An 18775-nucleotide genomic window follows, 5' to 3' on the forward strand; every position below is an offset into this window, starting at 1 on the left:
TTGCAAACAGCAAGATACCATTCTTTTTTATGGCTGAGTAATATTCCATTTTCTTTATCTGCTCATTTATCAGTGGATGTTTGGACTCCTTCCATAATTTGGCTGTTGCTGATAGTGCTGCTATAAACACTGGGGTGCTTAGGGCTCTTCGAATCAGTGCTTTTGTATCCTTTGGGTAAATACCTAGTAGTACAGTTTGCATGAACTGAGGGAGTTTTTTTGAGCCATTCTCATGGTTCATTGTTGAGGATATAGGGATATGTGCAATATGCCTTTGAGACTTAAAAATTAAGATGGTAAAGATGTGTTAATCTCTTAAAAAGCAGTGACGTAGCAGAGATTCTTGCTTACAAACATTAAACAAATTTACCTTTAATTAGGTGTTTCTGACTCTCCTTGTGAAATGTATCAAACTGGCTAAATACATTTGTGGATGATAGCAAAGATTTTTTTTATATCTAATTTGAGGTATTGCCTAACTTTCTTTGAGGTAACCTTCCATATAGAAAATATCAAATTATTGCCCAATTCTTTTTTCTCTATTTTTTTTTTCATCCAGCCTCACTTGAGGTTAAGAGAATAAACAGAGAACTTTGGATGGGTTGGTAATTGGTATTGGGTGGTGGTGGTAATTTTTATTTTCTTAGTATTTCTGGGGAGATAGACTTGTTTTATGAGTCAGGAGGGACCAAACCAAAAGGATACTTCTCTTCTATTTTAATTGTGTTTGGACAAAAGGATTTCTTTAACTTCACCAGCAAATTCTGGAAAATACATTTTATTTATTTTTTTTTTTTTTAAAGATTTTTTTATTTATTTACTTGACAGAGATCGCAAGTACACAGAAAGGCATGCGAAGAGAGAAGGGGGGGGAAGCAGGCTCCTTGCTGAGCAGAGAGCCCGATGCCAGGCTCGATCCCAGGACCCTGAGATCAAGGCCTGAGCTGAAGGCAGAGGCTTTAACCCACTGAGCCACCCAGGCACCCCTGGAAAATACTTTAAAGTATAGAAATTAGGTTTGGACTTTGAAAATACTTGAAATAGGGGCGCCTGGGTGGCTCAGTTGGTTGGACGACTGCCTTCGGCTCAGGTCATGATCCTGGAGTCCCGGGATCGAGTCCCACATCGGGCTCCCAGCTCCATGGGGAGTCTGCTTCTCCCTCTGACCTTCTCCTTGCTCATGTTCTCTCTCACTGTCTCTCTCTCAAATAAATAAATAAAATCTTTAAAAAAAAAAAAAAAAAAAAAAAAAAAAAAAAAAAAAGAAAATACTTGAAATAACAGATCTTGTCCATCCTGTATTGTTTGTGAATTTCTGCATGTTTTTAAGTCAGAGGACTTTGGTTTTTCATCCAAAAAAGGATATGCGCTTGAGAAGCTTTCAATGTCTGGTTTAATGCACTTTTTAAAGTTTACCCAAATCCTTTTGTAGCCACTGGAGCTTCTACTACTGTATATGCAGTCGAAGCTAATGGAGACCCTAGTGGTGACTTTGACACTGAAAAGGATGAAGGCGAAGTCCAGTACCTCATCAAGTGGAAGGGTTGGTCTTACATCCACAGCACATGGGAGAGCGAAGAATCCTTACAGCAGCAGAAAGTGAAGGGCCTAAAAAAATTAGAGAACTTCAAGAAGAAAGAGGATGAAATCAAGCAATGGTACATTTTTGAAGCGGTGGTATATTTGCAGCGTTGAGGGAAGGGAAGGTTTTTCAGTAATGCGTGGAGCACACAGCTCTCTAGGAACTTGAATTTTGTCTTGATTATCTGAGCACGGAGCCAGCTGTAATTCCAGTTTATAAAATTGTGACCTGAAGACACTCTGTACTTCCTATATGGCCACCAAGTTTGTAGAGTTTAATTAATGATAAGTAGTTTATGGAGCATTTTGCGCATGCAGTATTTTTAATCCTCAAAATAAGCCCATGAGATTCTCTCTGTTGTACGTAACCCATTTTATAGATAGGAAGAGTGAGGCACAGCACAGCTTTTCTAGGGGGACCCAGGATTGGAACTCTGGCAGCCGGAGCTCCTAAACACCTTGTTACTCCCTGTTTTTCTGGGTAGCTTACATGTCAGGAACTCATATTCTAGAACTGTCTGGGTTCTGGTGCACTTAATACTATTCTTAGTTTTATACAGTTTGCAGAAATGGTGAGACAGAAACACATAACTTCTGAAGCTGTGATAGACTGTTGTGTTGTTAGTTTTCTTACAACTTTGAATGTGGCCGAGTTGCATATGAGAAATAGGTGGGGGCAGTAGCAGCCACAAACCTAAACTAATCATCAGGTTGAACCCTGAAGACAGACCTGTCAGTGTAATGGGGTCCGGTTATTTTGTGGTAGAAATAGGGCCAGATGGGTTCTAGTTTCCCTTTTACTACTATGCACAAGATGTTTCTTCAGTAAATCCCTTATTTTTCCTTTGAGAGTCCTAAAGATGGGGTTAGTTATAAAGTGGTTAGAAATTTAAAATCCTCAGAAGTACAGTAGTATTTCATTTCAGGTTGCTCCTGTCATCCTTCTATAGAATTTTGGTGCCAGGAAGAACTAGTTTTCCATAAAAGCTACATTGAGTCATTCTTAAAGTACATACCTACATGAAAAACAGGCACATTTCCTTTTAAATCTGGAGAACAGTTTTATTGCCTATTCTGTTTAGATATATGAATTTGTCACACAAAGTTATTTTTAGGTCTTTATAAAGAAAGAACAACTGGTGTGTCCTATGAGTGTGAGGTTTTCCTTTTTTTTTTTTTTTTTTGGTTTTCCTTTTTTTTAAAGATTTATTTATTTGACAGAGAGCACAAGTAGGCAGAGTGGTAGGCAGAGAGAGAGGGAAAGAAGCAGGCCCCCACTGAGCAGGGAGCTTGATGCTTGATGTGGGGCTTGATCCCAGGACCTTGGGATCATGACTCGAGCCAAGGGCAGATGCTTAACCAACTGAATCACCTAAGCGCTCCGGAGTCCAAGGTTTTCTAAAAGTACGTTTTTTATGAAATATCTGGCCTAATAAGGTAGTAAAGGAATTGCTAAAGGACAGATGGAAGTAGAGACTCAGTTTCTTTTCCTCTTTTTGACTTTGAGAGATGTGTATAGGTCTCCCAAATCTTTTCTTTTTTTTTGAATTTTAAAAATTTATTTATTTTTTTAGGTCTCCCAAATCTGACTGGGATGTATTTTTTCTGTCTTCTGTCTAGGTTGGGAAAAGTCTCTCCTGAAGATGTGGAATATTTTAACTGCCAACAAGAGCTGGCCTCAGAGTTGAACAAACAGTATCAGATAGTTGAAAGAGTAATTGGTGAGCACATGGAAACTTGTTTCAGCAGTGTTTGAGCTCCACGAATAATGGCTTTTGGTTTTGGGGTAATGTAAATTAAAAAAAATGCGTTTTGTGGGTTTACTTTTTGACAGTATATAGTTACCTAGATTTATTTTGAAGGACAAGTTAAGAGATTTGCTGGTATATTTGGATGTGGGGGATGAGAGAAAAAGATGTCAAGTAGGATGCCATGATTTTTGACCGAAGCAAATGGGAGAATACAGGTACTATTTACTGAAATGAAAGGTTAAGACCTGGAAGACCTGACTTTTGGAATGAAAATCAAGAACTTGCTTTGATATTCCTAAGTTTGCTGTACTTCTTAGTTGTCTGAGTGGGAAGTATTGTGAAGGCTATAGCATATGTGAGCCTGGAGTTGAGATCTCTCAGTCTGTGCTGGAGATTTAAATTTGGGAATTTATCACTGCATAGATAGTATTTAAAGCCTAAGATATACTGAGATTATCAGAAATAGTATACATAGTGAGAATAGGAAATCTGAGAACATTCCACGTTCTGGAAGTCAGGAAGAAGCCACAGGAGACAAACAAGAGTCAGTGGGATTGGATGGTGGCTGAGGGATTATCTCCTGGATGCCAAGTGATACATGGGGCTTGGGAAGGAGGAAGCACTGCTAGCCGAATGTGGTGAGGACCACGGCGTGATCCTTGAGGTTGGCCCCCGTGTGGTGCTAGTGAATTGGATCCATGGAGTGGTGGGAATACAAGCCTGATTGGGGTGGCTTCAAGAGACAGTGAGGCGGACAGTGAGTAGGAGCAGGTCTTCTGGGGAGTTTCGTTGTAAAGAAGAAGCAGAGGAATGGGATAACAGATCCACAGGGCTGTGAGCACAGGACTGTTTCCCCTTCTCCCTCCGCCCTCCCCCCTTCCTCTTACCCGCCTCCCTCTCTCCCTCCCCTGCCTTCTCCCTTCCTTCCTTCCTTCCGTTCTTTTGTGATACAACATTGTAGAATGTATTTGTATTCTTACTTGTAGGCCCTAAAGTGTCACTCTTTTCTTTGTTATAGTGGTAATTTTTCTATTTTATTTTCCATTTGTTTAGCTGTGAAGACAAGCAAGTCTACACTGGGTCAGACAGATTTTCCAGGTAAGCAAAAGCTCTGGTTAATAAATGTTAGCATTTAAGAGCAGTTCGCATTTTGCAGAGTATTCACTGTTTTTCCACGTGACGATTCAGTGGTTACATGTAAAGCAGAATTGGTCACTCCCCTTCCTTTAATGACAGATGCTAACCTACACTTTTTTATATATAAAATAGCTCATAGTCGGAAGCCGGCACCTTCAAATGAACCTGAATATCTATGCAAATGGATGGGATTGCCCTATTCAGAGTGTAGCTGGGAAGATGAAGCCTTGATTGGCAAGAAGTTCCAGAGCTGCATTGATAGCTTCCATAGTCGGAACAACTCTAAAACCATCCCGACAAGAGAATGCAAGGTGTGATTGCTGGCTTTTGTTTTTCCAGGGGAAAGAGGTATTGATAGGGTTGGTCACATAGATATTGGGAAGAGAAAAATACTACAAAAGTAAATGATAATTCCCCATTTTGAAGTGAAAGAAGATGAATTAACCTGGACATCAAAGTTAAATATTAAAACAGGGAGAGCATGAGTTGTATGATGGCTCTGCTGATCTCTTTATTCTTAAAATTCACAGACCTGGGTATGTCTGATTAGAGACAATGTGCAGAATATTTGAAAGAATTTAAGTCCTTTAAAGAGAAGTGACAAGGGGCGCCTGGGTGGCTCAGTGGGTTAAGCCGCTGCCTTCGGCTCAGGTCATGATCTCAGGGTCCTGGGATCGAGTCCCGCATCGGGCTCTCTGCTCAGCAGGGAGCCTGCTTCCTTCTCTCTCTCTCTGCCTGCCTCTCAGTGTACTTGTAATTTCTCTCTGTCAAATAAATAAATAAAATCTTTAAAAAAAAAAAAAAAAAAAAAAAAAAAAAAAAAAAGAGAAGTGACAGGAAGGGGGAGAGGCTCTGAATTCTCCATTAGAGCCCAAATATATAGGCTTTTTCAGTTGCTAGATTGATTGTTCAGATCCTTTCCCTTCACCGGAATCCACTGCCCATGTAAAGTGGTATGCCTCGGTAACAAAAGTCTGTGTAAGACGTGGCTCTGTCTCTGAGGAGTTGACATCCAGTTCATGGCACCAAGCCTCTGTCTGTGAAACGCAATATATGACCGAGGGGACAGTGAGTTTAGTAAAGAATTTCTGGTCCAAGAAGCACAGAGGTAGAAGTCACTGGGCTCCGGTAGTCCTTGAGGAGGTTTGAAAGAATTTGAAAGAGTTAAAGTGGAGATTGTGGTACTTGAACTTCCCTGGTCCTTGGAGAAGGAGTTAATGCCTGGTAGACAAAGGGGGCCTGGTTTATTGCCCTCCCACGAAGGATGCAAGAGAAGGCTGTTCTTTGAGTAGGAAGAGAGGAAAGTGACGTCAGTGAGTGCATTTGGGTCCGAGTTCCTTGAAGGTGCTTGAATAGGCACCTTGAATACTGTGAAGGGTATTTTGGGCTTTACCCTGTGGGTTCTGATGTGAGAAGAGCAGCAGGGTAGAAGCCGTATTTAGCCCCATCTCACAGCAGTGTGCAGGAGACTCTGGGGGCGGTACTTAAAAAGCCAGAAGGTCCAGCCAGGAAGATGCCATACAAGTCCCTGAGGAAAGAAGAGCGTGAAGACAAGGGAAGTCGTGGAGGGACGGAAGGATCAGGTGGCAGCAGCACGATGGGGAGACTTGGCACAAGTGGATGCGGTGGTTGGTGGCTGAGCGCAGAGTCAGATTTGTTTACTGTGGGCTGCTCAGAGGAGAGCCAGGATGATCCGTGACCACCTTATCAAACGGATCTTAGGGTGATACTTCACATAGCAGGGTGCTAATTCCACAAAACCCTAATGTTCAAGGGAAATAGTCCCTGAAAAAAGACTTTGTGGCCAACGAACTAAATGAATGTTCCCTGTAAATTCACAATATGCACAAGCATTTTAGACTTGGAAAAGTCACGAGTAATGAAATTTATGTAACTTTTATTACGTTGTTTCCCAAATGGATTTAGCCGTGGAATCCGTATTTCGTCAAACCATAGAGACATGGCCCTACTAGATAGACCACTCCATGCTTCACACCCTTTCCTTAAGAAAACCAAACTCACATACCTAGGGGTCCCAGCTAGATGGGGGCTACGTTTCAGAATTTGCAAATGCTATCACGGTAAAGTTCTGCTGGGTTTAGTGTGTGCAGACTTTCCCAGAGGTGTCGTACAGTTTAAACGAGATAACATGAAGATGATTGTATGGCACTCACTGCCTGCTGTAAGACAGAAACGTTATAGAACAAGTGCTGGGTAATGTTCACAGACTGACTGCAGGACCAGGAGCAGGCCAACCAAGAACTATTTGGGATGCTTCAGGCTTTGGGAATACAGGCTACAGTGAAAGGTGGTGGGCTGGGCGGGGTGGGGTTTGTGACGCAGATCTGGGATTTAAACTTGTGCTATGGTTCAGAGTGCATAAGTCACGGCTAGCATTTTATTTTATTTTTTTTTTTTTAAAGATTTTATTTATTCATTTGACAGAGAGAGATCACAGGTAGGTAGAGAGGCAGGCAGAGAGAGAGAGAGGAGGAAGCAGGCTCCCCGCTGAGCAGAGAGCCCGATGCGGGACTCGATCCCAGGACCCTGAGATCATGACCTGAGCCGAAGGCAGCGGCTTAACCCACTGAGCCACCCAGGCGCCCCGACGGCTAGCATTTTAACATAGGAACAGCAAGAAAGTCTTCAGACCGGGGCTTTAATTTTGGTTTTTCAGGCCTTGAAGCAGAGACCACGGTTTGTGGCTTTAAAGAAACAACCGGCATATTTAGGAGGGGAGAATCTGGAGCTCCGTGATTATCAGCTAGAAGGCCTCAACTGGCTTGCTCATTCCTGGTGCAAGTAGGTAGAAAAATATGAAATTTTCTTTATGGTTTCTGGCTTCTTTATTGTTAAGTGTAAATAATTATTTTTTTCTGTTGTATATTACAGAAACAGAAAAAGTATGTGAGGGAAGGCTCTTCTAGGAGTTTATACGTGTGTGTAGTATCATTTTAATCTTAAGTAAAGAGTACTTGGTTAATTAGTTATCTGAGGGTAGATTGCCTTTTGCCATACATCTGTTCCTGATTCCATGCCAAATGGGCTGTTTTTTATTTCCCAACATACTTTCCTACTCTGGCCATTTCTTTGAGTGTTTTTCTTCCACCTGGACAATCCTCTCCTGTTAGTGTCCAGTTGAAATCCAGACTGTTTCCTAGAACAGTGTTTCTCAAAGTGTGATCAAAGGAATACACTGCATCAGAATATCCAGAATGTCCGTTTAAAAGTTCAGATCCCTGAGCCCTTTCCCAGGTACTCTGATTTGGTAGGTGTAGGGTGGATTCAGAAATCTAACCTTAGCCTGCCTCTCATATAGATTGTTCTGTATTTAAAACAAGCCACAGCCCCTGCAGCACCTAGGCCTAGGGAGTAGTGTGCATCGCATCAAACAACCTAGTGGCCTGCAGAGTGCAGTGGGTGGGTGGTTTGGGAAGAAGCACATGATAGCCAGTTTTCCTCTGCTTTCTGTAATGTTGGAGCCCAAGGTCATGTTCTTGGATACCTCAGTATAATAAAACCTGCCTTCTCTGTTACAAGGGGTAGATGTAAAAGAAAGACCAAAGTGCAATGTAAAGATTATAGTTGGAATAGGCTCTGATGGAAACCCAAAGTTGGGTCATACTCAGATCACTTGTTATTTTACTATTTTATAGCTTCTACTTTCTTTTCATGCAGGAGAGGAAATTCGGTTGGGGCTTGGGACCAGTGCCTTGCTTGGTGAATTCTGAGGCTTTAATGTCCTTGTTCTTCGTGTGTGTGTGTGTGTATATGTGTGAACTAATGATTTTGTTTTGTTTTTATTTTTCTCTTTCTGCAGAAGTAACAGTGTAATCCTTGCTGATGAAATGGGCCTAGGAAAGACCATCCAGACCATATCATTCCTCTCCTACCTGTTCCACCAACACCAGCTGTATGGCCCCTTTCTTATAGTCGTCCCTTTATCCACCCTCACCTCATGGCAGAGGGAGTTTGAAATCTGGGCACCAGAGATTAACGTAGTGGTTTACATAGGTGACCTGATGAGCAGAAATACGGTGTGTAAACAAAAAGAATTGGGATAGAATCTGTGTTATAAATGTATTTTGGAAATTGACCTAAAGCCGTTATAGTCTTTAGTAACATTATGATTCTGACACTGCCATGCCCCCAACGTTGGGAGATTTATGTATCACAAAAATGCATCAGCGATAGTCTTTAAAACATGCTTACTGTGTTAAGGGAAAGCAGTGGCAGTATATGAATGGGAATCTCTTTTAGTTGGACTGTAGTATTTTTCTTCTGTCTTTTGTATTTCCAAGACCACTTATTTAGAGATGGAATTAATACCTCATAGAATGTTAATATTATTTTTGCTGTTTGAGCGGAGAGCTGCTGCTAAAACCGAGTTCTTAGAGTTTGTTTCTCAGCCTTTTAACATGACGAGGTTATAGAACTTGTAAGGAAGGAATAAAGAGAAAGGACAATGAGCCATGCTAGGGCTATAGAAATGAGAATTACTTGTCTGTTTTCAACCTTAACGTGAGTAGTAGGAACTCAGAAAACAGAGGCTTGGTTTACTCTTTGTTCAGCAAGTCATTTCTTGATTATAATTGACTTTTCCAAAAGTATCTGTTAGGTGCGAGGGCCCATGCTGGGTACTTTGTGTATATTACCTGTAACCCCCACGATGGTCCTCCAAGTAGATGCCACTCTTCCTAACTGATTGATGAAGTAAAGGACTCTAAGAGTTTAACGCTCGTTCTAGGCCAGCTAGAATGTGGCAGAGCTGGGGTCAGGACAGGGAATGGTCTGGTCCCAGACCTTTGTTCTTTCATTACTGTGTGTTCATTTCATAACTGTATGTTAGAGGAAACTGTTTCTGGGGGATTGCTTATCACAAGAGCAAGCCATCAGGAATCCTCAGACCTTTGAGACATATGTTATATATTGAATATTTTCATTCAAGTTGTCTAACTATACCCTGGCAGATTTCATGGCTCTTATTTTGAGTTTCTCAGCATATAGTCGCTCTTAGCTTTGTGAATCCATTTGTTAACTGTTATAAAAGTTGAAAGAAAAAAACCTTCTTAGATTATGCAGAATGGCTTCAGTCACTGCATTCAAATCTGAAGACAAAGTGAACTCTGAAAACTTGTGGAGTCAGAGAAGTTTTCTGTGTGAACTCCCAACATTTCTTTTCTCTGTTCTTTCTTCCCCCTTGGTGGTGATCACCACCCACACTCCTTGCCCTGTTGTCCAGTCACACTGCAGTATGAATGTGGTAGTTTTTGTTTTCCTTTACATCCATTATTTTCATTCATATGAAATTACATTTTATCCCGTAACCTTCCCTTTCCTTTTCCTTGGAAGCCACATCTTTCTGCTCTAAGTTAATGACATTTCTGACCCAAAGGTAGAGGTTGGGATTTGTTCCACTTGGGCAAAGAATACGAAAATATTCTTAAGAAAATTAACATTTTGGGGATCACTAGATAAGTTCAACTTACTGGGGTTTAATTACAGATGCAGTGCATGTTTTGGTCAAATATTTTGGGGCGGAGGTGGGGGAAGATGACAGTTTATTTGAATTCTGGCAGTAAAGTTTTTGCTGCTCAGTGATCTTCTAATTCTCTTATGGCTCTATATTGTGGTTGCTTAGGTCAGTTTAGAATGTATAAAATATTCATTAAATTCTAGTCCGGTTTGTTTTTTATTTGGCATGTTTATCACAAGACTACTGGTGATACAGAAAGGTAAAAGTAGCAATTGTATCTTAATTACTGATTTCTCTTCTAGATACGGGAGTATGAATGGATTCATTCTCAGACTAAAAGGCTCAAGTTCAATGCACTTATAACAACATATGAGATCCTCTTAAAAGATAAGGTGTGTAATTTTGTGGTGTGACTTGTCCAAATGGTGGGGTCTGTGCTTCCTGCTTGCCATGTTACTTCTCTGTATTTATTTTGAAAAGCAAACAAATGAAAAAATAATCCACAAAGAATATTAAGGTTGTAAATAAAAATCAGAATCTTCCAGTTGAAGGGGACTTTAGATTGCTTAGTCCAATGGAATTAAACAGGATGAAAGGGGACTGAGGCCAGTAACTTACCTGAGCGCCATCCCGGGCACTTCCCATCATACCTTTGTCAAGGAATTTCTCCACAACAGATGATGTGAACAGTCTCTGAATGAAGGTCTTTACACCATCTCCTTTCTACAATTACTAAGAAATGTGGCAGTTGGTCCCGTTGGTGATAATAAGTGTAAATGAGTTCAATTTGGTGGCTCTTGGTGTTTCTGTGCTTCAGGGTTGGGGTGTAGAAGAGGCAGAGAAGAATCTTAATGAAGGAGAGACTGCACTATTGTGTTTTTTTGTTTTTGTATTATTTTTGCCCAGCATACCAATTTTTGTGTTCTTGCTGTAGGGCATGCAGCAATGCCTGGCCTAAGAGACTCCCCCTCCCCCCAGTACCTTTTGGATGGTGATGTGCTCTTCTGAGTAGACACCAGTCTAGCCAGAAACAGAATAAACAGAGGAGTCCTAATATAATTTAAGTCCGTGAAGAATAAATGTTTTCTATGTATACCTTTGTGATGGTATTTGTACAGAGATTAATTAACACTTGAAAGTACTTTTGGGTTCCCTTCTGACCTGGTGGCTCGTTCTGTTTTGTTTTTACTTTAGACTGTGCTGGGCAGTATTAACTGGGCCTTTCTGGGAGTGGATGAAGCCCATCGGTTGAAGAATGATGACTCTTTATTGTATAAAACTCTGATTGATTTCAAGTCCCACCATAGGCTCCTGATTACGGGGACCCCTCTTCAGAATTCCCTCAAAGAGCTCTGGTCCCTGCTGCACTTTATTATGCCGGAGAAGTAAGCTCCTTCCTGTATATTTCCAAAGATGCAGAATGTCTGAAATGCCAATGCTTTTTAATTTTCGAAAAACAGACCTTAGGGAAAACAGATGGCATGATTTGGGGATAGCAAAACGTGACACGGGCGCAGGAACAAAATTAGTAAATTGTTCCGTGATAAATGTGAGGAGGCACAGAATTCAGCATGATGTCAAGGAGGAAAAGCCTGTTATCTACCAGATGTTGAAATCAGTTAATGCATTGGGGAAATAATTGGTAAATAGGAAACCTCAGACCTCTCTGTTACAAGGTAATCAGTAATTGAAATGACATATATAAGATACAGAGTGTGATAAGCATTAGAATCTTAAACCCAACCTTTGATAACAGAAGCCATCAGCATTAGGTGTTACTCAGATCTTTAACTTAGTAAAGAATCATGGAATGTTTTTACTGAGAAGATTTTTATGGGAGAGATGCTATGCACGTTTCCTAAAACTTTAAGTTAATCCAGTGGTATTCACCGATCCTTGGAATGAAATCTGAAGTTGTTACCCTGACTTGGAAGACGTGGGTCTGTGCGGCCCCTCAGTAGTGCTCTGACTCCTCCCATCCCTCTTTATTCACCACTCATCCTGATTCAGCCGTTCAGTCATCATTTCTGTGTCTGTAATGTGCCACGCCCCTGCCGCTCTTTTTCTGGACTGTTGTCCCTCCTCCTCATCCTCACATGGCCAGTCACGTCTTAACATTTTTGCCTCAGCCTATGTGACCACCTCCTTTTTGATGTCTCCTCGGACCACCCAATTGAAGCTGCCTTTTCGAGGGGCTTATCACCTACCCTGTGTTATTTTCTTCATGGCACCTCCCCTTCCTCATTTCTTCCTCATTTGTCTCATGTCATTAGATTTACGCATCAGAAGCTGCAGGGAGAGGCACCTGGGTGGCTCAGTGGGTTAAGCCGCTGCCTTCGGCTCAGGTCATGATCTCGGGGTCCTGGGATCGAGTCCCGCATCGGGCTCTCTGCTCAGCGGGGAGCCTGCTTCCCTCTCTCTCTCTCTCTCTGCCTGCCTCTCCATCTACTTGTGATTTCTCTCTGTCAAATAAATAAATAAAATCTTTAAAAAAAAAAAAAAGCTGCAGGGATCATGTTCATGTAATTCATCGATTGTCCACATTGCCTAGAGTAGTTTCTGGCATGCAGTAGGCAGCGAAGGGTTGTCACATCGACAGGGAAATGCTCCATGGGTTTTTGTTTTTGTTTATGTTTTTTAAAAGATTTTATTTATTTATTTGACAGACAGAGATCACAAGTACACAGAGAGGCAGGCAGAGAGAGAGGAGGAAGAAGGCTCCCTGCTGAGCAGAGAGCCCGATGCGGGGCTCGATCCCAGGACCCTGAGATCATGACCTGAGCCGAAGGCAGTGGCTTAACCCACTGAGCTATCCAGGCGCCCCTCTTCTTTATTTTCTTAATGGAAATTATAATTCTTATGTTTAGGTCTCTATTCCATTTTGCATTTTTTGTTACAGTGTGAAGTATGAGGATTTAAGGTCCTATTTTTTTGCAGTGGGATTTTGGAAATTGTCCCAGTGCCATTTATTGAAAAATGTATTTTTTCTTTATTGAATTGCCTTGGTACCTTTGTTGAAAATCAGTTGAGATAATGAATATAAGGTTCTGTTTCTGGATTCTCAGTTCTGATTTGTTGGTATATATTTCTATCCTTACGCTGATGCCACACTGTCTTGATGACTGAGGCTTTACACTGATTCTTAAAATGGTGAGATATAAGTTCAGTTTTGTCTTTATTAAAAATATTTTAGCTATTTTTGATCCTTTGTATTTCCATAGGCATTTTAGGATCAGCTTGTTGATGTCTGAAAGGAAAAGAAATCTTCTAGAACTTTGATAGGTATTATGTTGAATTTAGAGGTTTATTTAGAGCGATTTAGAGAGAATTTAGAGAGAATTATAGCAGTATTGAGCTTTTTAAGCTATTCATCACAGAAAGTTTCCTGTTTATTTAGATTTTCTGTAATTTTTCTCAACAGTGTTTAGTAGTTTTCAGCCCATAAGTCTTATATTTCTTTTGTTAAGTTTATTCCTACTTATTTTGATTTTGATTGGAATTTTTTAAAATGTAGTTTTCATATTGTAATAGAGTTTTTTATAAGGATCTTGAATTATTTCCACTGTTTTTGCTGTTCTTTATTTCCCAGTGTTTTCTAGATACAGGATCACAGTCTAGATATAGGATCTTTTACATTGTGGATGGATGTCTCTTATTTCTTGCTCTGTGGTATTCTCTAGAATGCCTGTGTTGAATAGAATTAGGAACAGGATATTGGCTATAGAATTTTTGAAAATACCCTTTATTGGGTTGAGGAAGTGTTATTCTATTCCTGATTTTTGTGAGTTTTTATAATGAATGAGTGTTGGGTTTTGTCACATGCTTCCTACCCCCCTCCCCGGGTCTCTTGAGGTAACTATGATTTTTGTTCTTTATTTTACCAATATGGTATATTAGTTACTTTATAGATATTAAGACAGCCTTTCATTCCGGTGATAAATCTGACTTAGTTATGATGTTGCATCCTTTTTTGTTTTTCTGCATTCATGTTGCTAATATTTTGTTAAAGACTTCTTCATCTGTGTTTTTGAGGAATATTAGTCTCTAGTTCTGTGTTTGTGTGTGTGTGTATGTGTAATGTCTGCCTGGCTTTGGTGTCCGCGTAATAGAATGAATTGGAAAATGTTCTTTCTTCCCTTATTTCCTGAAAGAATTTATTAGGATTGGTGTTAACTTCTTCTTAAAATATTTGATAGGATTTACCAGTGTAGCCATGTGGATGGGCCTAGTTTTTCTTTGTGGGAAAATTTTTAATGACTAATTCAATTTCTAGTTGTAGACCTATTCAGGTTTTCTGTTTCTTTTTCACTTAGTTTTGTTAATCTGTGTCTTTCTAAGAATTTGTCCATTTTGTCTAAGTTGTCTGATTTGTTGGCATAATGTTATAGTGTTTCCTTACAATCTTTTTACTTTTTGAAGACTAAATTGTGATCTCAGTAATTTTTGGTTGTGGTAATTTGTGTCTTTATCTTTTTTTCTTGGTCATTTCAGGTAAAGGTTTAACAATTTGGAGGTTGTTTTCAAAGAAAACAACTTGTGACTTTTTTTTTTACCTGTTTTCTATTTCATATATCTCTTTTCTCTTTATTATTGCCTTTGATTTAATTGTCTCATTTTCTCTTAAGGTAGAAGCTCAGATTATTGATTTAAGACCTTTTTTCCTTTTCTCAGTATGGGTGTTTAAAGGTATAGCTTACCCTCCGCATGCTGCTTTTGCTGCATTCTCTGAATATTGATCTCATGTGTTTTGGCTTTCATTCAGTTTCACCTTTTCCGATTGCTCTTGTGATTTCTTCTTTGATGCATGGTTTTTTATTTAAATGTGCTGGTTAATTTAGAATTTTTAGGTACTTCCCTAATGATTCATAATTTAATTTTTTCTTAAAGAATATGTTTTAAATGGATTTACTGTTACTTGTTAAATGCTATAGTATTTTTTTTTTAAAGATTTTATTTATTTATTTGACAGAGAGAGATTACAAGTCGGCAGAGAGGCAGGCAGAGAGAGAGGAAGGGAAGCAGGCCCCCTGTTGAGCAGAGAGCCTGATGTGGGACTCCATCCCAGGACCCTGAGATCATAACCTGAGCCGAAGGCAGCGGCTTAACCCACTGAGCCACCCAGGCGCCCCTATAGTATGTTTAAGATTTTGGAGAATGTCCTTTGTTCACTTGAAAAGAATAATACTTCGCTTTCATAGGGTAGAGTTCTGTTTATTACATCAGCTTAGTCTTAGTCAAGTCTTAGATAGCTTTATTAACTTCATGTCTAGTTATTACTGACAGTGAAACATTTCCATGTTTAACTGTAGTTGAATGATCTACTACTTTTAGTTCTGTGAGGTTTTCCTTCATGTATTTGAGAGGTTTGGGTGTTAGGTTTGTGTACTTTTGTAATTGTTCTGTATTCCTGATCATTGATCTTTTTATCATGAAATGTATGTCCCTCTTTATCTCTAGTAATATTTCTTGTTTTTAGATCTGTTTTGTGTGATATGTATGCAGTTTTCCATCACTTCACTTTCAGCTTCTTTTTATGAGTTTAAAATGTGATTCTTTTAGACAACATATGGTTCATCTTCCTTTTTTAATCTGGTCTGACAGTCTCTGCCTTTTGAGGGTTTAGTTCATTCACATGTAATGTTATTCTTGCTATGGTTGGATTTATGTATGCTATTCTGCCCCCCCATATGTTTTCTTTCTTTTTTGTTTTTGTTTCTGTTACTGCCTTTTTTTGTTTCAACGGTTATTATCTTTTCTTTTTTTAACAGTTATTTTCTAGTGTGCCGTTTGAATTCTTCTGTTAATTGATTTTTTAAAAAAGTTATTATCTTACCGGTTGCTAGAGTTTTTGGTAGGTGTCTCATCACCATCGTCTTCCGATTAATGCTAACCCATTTCTGGTAAAACATAACAACTTTTCTCCAGTATGGCTTCGTTTTCACTTCCTTCCTCATGTTGTAAACCCAAGAATACAGTGATATATTTATTGCTTTATTTGGGCTTGTCTACTTCCCCCCACCCCCTGGCTTGTCTTTCATATTACACATCTATTTTATCATTTCCAGTGATCTTTATTTCTCATCTTGCCATTACCCAATGGCAAGATCATTGATCTCATTTTATCTTTGTTGGCTTCTCCTTCATTTCTTTTAGCCTAAATGACTTCTTCACTATTTCTTGTTAGGCAGAGCTACTAGCAAGAAATTTTTTGTTTTCATTTGTCTATGGCTGTCCTTTTTTCACTTTTATTTTTCAAGCCTAGTTTAACACTCCTCAGAAGGTGAGTAGAGAAACTTGACCACTCTGACCACACTAAAATAAATATCTCTAAATAAAATAATCTCTAAAATAATCTCTAGGCTGTGGCATGATGTCATTGTTAAGGTTACTCCTATAACCCTATATCACATGTATTTTAAGTTGACAGTTTTCTCTTGTGGAGAACAGCAAACTTTTTCTTAAAGGACCTGATAAGAAACATTTCTAGCGGGCGCCTGGGTGGCTCAGTGGGTTAAGCCACTGCCTTCGGCTCAGGTCATGATCTCAGGGTCTTGGGATCGAGTCCCGCATCGGGCTCTCTGCTCAGCAGGGAGCCTGCTTCCCTCTCTCTCTCTCTGCCTGCCTCTCCATCTACTTGTGATTTCTCTCTGTCAAATAAATAAATAAAATCTTTAAAAAAAAAAAAAAAAAAAAGAAACATTTCTAGCTTATAGGCATTACAGTCTCTGTTACTGCTACTCATCTCTGCTGTTCAGAGGGAAAGAAATCATAGACAATTCATAAACCATTCAGCATGTATATAAAGAAATAGTGTGTCACATTAACTTTTAATTTACTAAGAATACTAAAACTAGGCAGGTGAAAATTTTTGTTGCCTAAAACAGTAGGGGAAATAAATTTTGTGAATAATTTCATATTGAAATAATTTCATATTCAATATTGAATAATTTCATATTTGTGAAATAATTTCATATTCAATATGAAATAATTTAGTATTTAATAATTTCATATTGAAGCTTTTATACTAGCATAGTTTTAATTCATGGTGAATATTATGTGATTTGAAATTCACATTTCAGTGTGAATGAAATTGTCACCCAGCTTTTCAGAGAATAGCCTGATACAGTGATAGTCCCTGATTTCCAGTTGCTTTGTACATTTTGTGCGTGAGGTGTGATTCCTAGCATTGAGACTGTTCAGTTGGCATTGTTCCTTTTATTCCTTTTACCTAGTTTAGTACCTAGTGTACTAATTTAGTTTTGTTCCTGGAGTCATTGCATAGCAGTGTGACAAAATGCAACTTGGGTTTATCAGTTCGTAAGCTTTAGTGATGTTTTTAGATTTCTACCCCAAATGGTCTCTTTGTTGGCTTCCCCGAAGAGGGCAGTTTCACCTGTGAGCAGGTGTTCTGAAGCTGGTGTTGATCCACCTCTCAGTACGTGATGAAGCGTGTGGCTGTTGCTCAGTTCGGAACCGGCCACAGACTGTTGACGCTGCTGTGCTCTGTGTCGGTGCTGGCATCTGCGCTCTCACTTTCCATCTCAGAGGGCAGATGCTTTTGAGTCCTCCAGACTCTGGATAATGTGGAGCCATTCTGGTCTTCTGGAGTGTGACTGGCCTCAGCAGAGGAGGGCCACCTGGTATCAGAGGACAAGCTGACGAAGCTTCTGGTTCTAGCATCCTTCCGTGGCCTGTTCTCCTGTGCTGAGTGTCTGCACACAGGGCCCAGCTGGTTCTTCCAGGTGCTTCCCTGGCCTTCTAGTGGCAGGACAATGCACATTATTTTCAATCATGAAAGAGGTTTCCTTCAGTCTTTTTTGTTTTTTGAAAGAAATCTGTTCCCAGTATCCTGTTCTAGACTTTGGACATGGGTCCTGTAGTAAATCAGAGATGATTAAATTAAGATTTAAACATGAAAAACTTTTATCTATAGAATTGAGGCAGAATTATTATGGCGACAGGTTTTAAAATTTATTAGTAAAATTTGTGTCTGCAAGTTCTAATGCTATTAAATCGGTATCACTCGTATTGCTATTCTTATTTGGGGACCATGGTCTCACTTACTAATGTCATTATAATCCATTAACTTTTTCATCTATGAACAGTGAGGATTATCGATGGAAATTGTGTAAGAAACTTTTTTAAACTTTATGCAGTGACAGCTCTAATATTGCCACTAATTATCCTCTTACCTCTGAATTTGCTTTCCCAAGAAATTGCAGCTTATTAAAGATAGCTTATTAACTTTACTGCAGAATGTTTCATGACAAGAACTTGTCTGTACTTATGTTCTCATTGCATGTCATACTGAAATATCTTGAGACCTGTACACTTAGTCCGAGAATTGGAAACCTAATGTTACCACATTGTAGACAGATGGGATTAATTCAGTTGGTTTTTTTCCCTTTCCTTTTTGTTTTCCCCTCTCTTGTGTCCATGAGCTAGTGACTGGTAAAATTTATATTTTCTTAAAGGGAATAGTCTTTTTTTCTTCTTTGTTTTATCAGATTTTCTTTTCCATTTAGTTATTTGAAATTTTAGTTTGAAAAATGCTCTTTTCCTTCTTCCCGGTTGCTTTTATAATGAATGCTGTCTTGTTTTATTTCCAGGTTTGAATTCTGGGAAGATTTTGAAGAGGACCATGGGAAAGGGAGGGAGAATGGCTACCAGAGTCTCCATAAGGTGCTGGAGCCCTTCCTGCTCCGGAGGGTCAAAAAGGACGTGGAGAAATCCCTTCCTGCCAAAGTGGAACAGATCCTCAGGGTGGAGATGTCGGCTCTGCAGAAGCAGTATTACAAGTAAGCTGTGGGTTGGATCATGCCACCATAGG

General features: G+C 39.6%; 1 protein-coding gene across 3 annotated transcripts in view; it reads left to right on the forward strand.

Annotated features, from left to right (window-relative positions):
- Positions 1-18775, forward strand: part of CHD2 (chromodomain helicase DNA binding protein 2) — a 138879-nt gene that overhangs the window by 56007 nt on the left and 64097 nt on the right. For 2 of the 3 annotated variants that reach the window (XM_059180072.1, XM_059180071.1), the window contains 9 exons: positions 1433-1658; positions 3202-3302; positions 4386-4430; positions 4602-4780; positions 7147-7271; positions 8290-8506; positions 10248-10337; positions 11140-11330; positions 18555-18743. In XM_059180072.1, the coding sequence (XP_059036055.1) occupies positions 1433-1658; positions 3202-3302; positions 4386-4430; positions 4602-4780; positions 7147-7271; positions 8290-8506; positions 10248-10337; positions 11140-11330; positions 18555-18743 (1363 nt within the window). Of the gene's footprint in view, positions 1-1432; positions 1659-3201; positions 3303-4385; positions 4431-4601; positions 4781-7146; positions 7276-8289; positions 8507-10247; positions 10338-11139; positions 11331-18554; positions 18744-18775 lie in introns of those variants that run through there. The other variant, XM_059180073.1, reaches the window with a different exon arrangement.

The sequence above is a fragment of the Mustela lutreola genome, chromosome 7, assembly GCF_030435805.1.
Source record: "Mustela lutreola isolate mMusLut2 chromosome 7, mMusLut2.pri, whole genome shotgun sequence".
NCBI lineage: Eukaryota > Metazoa > Chordata > Mammalia > Carnivora > Mustelidae > Mustela > Mustela lutreola.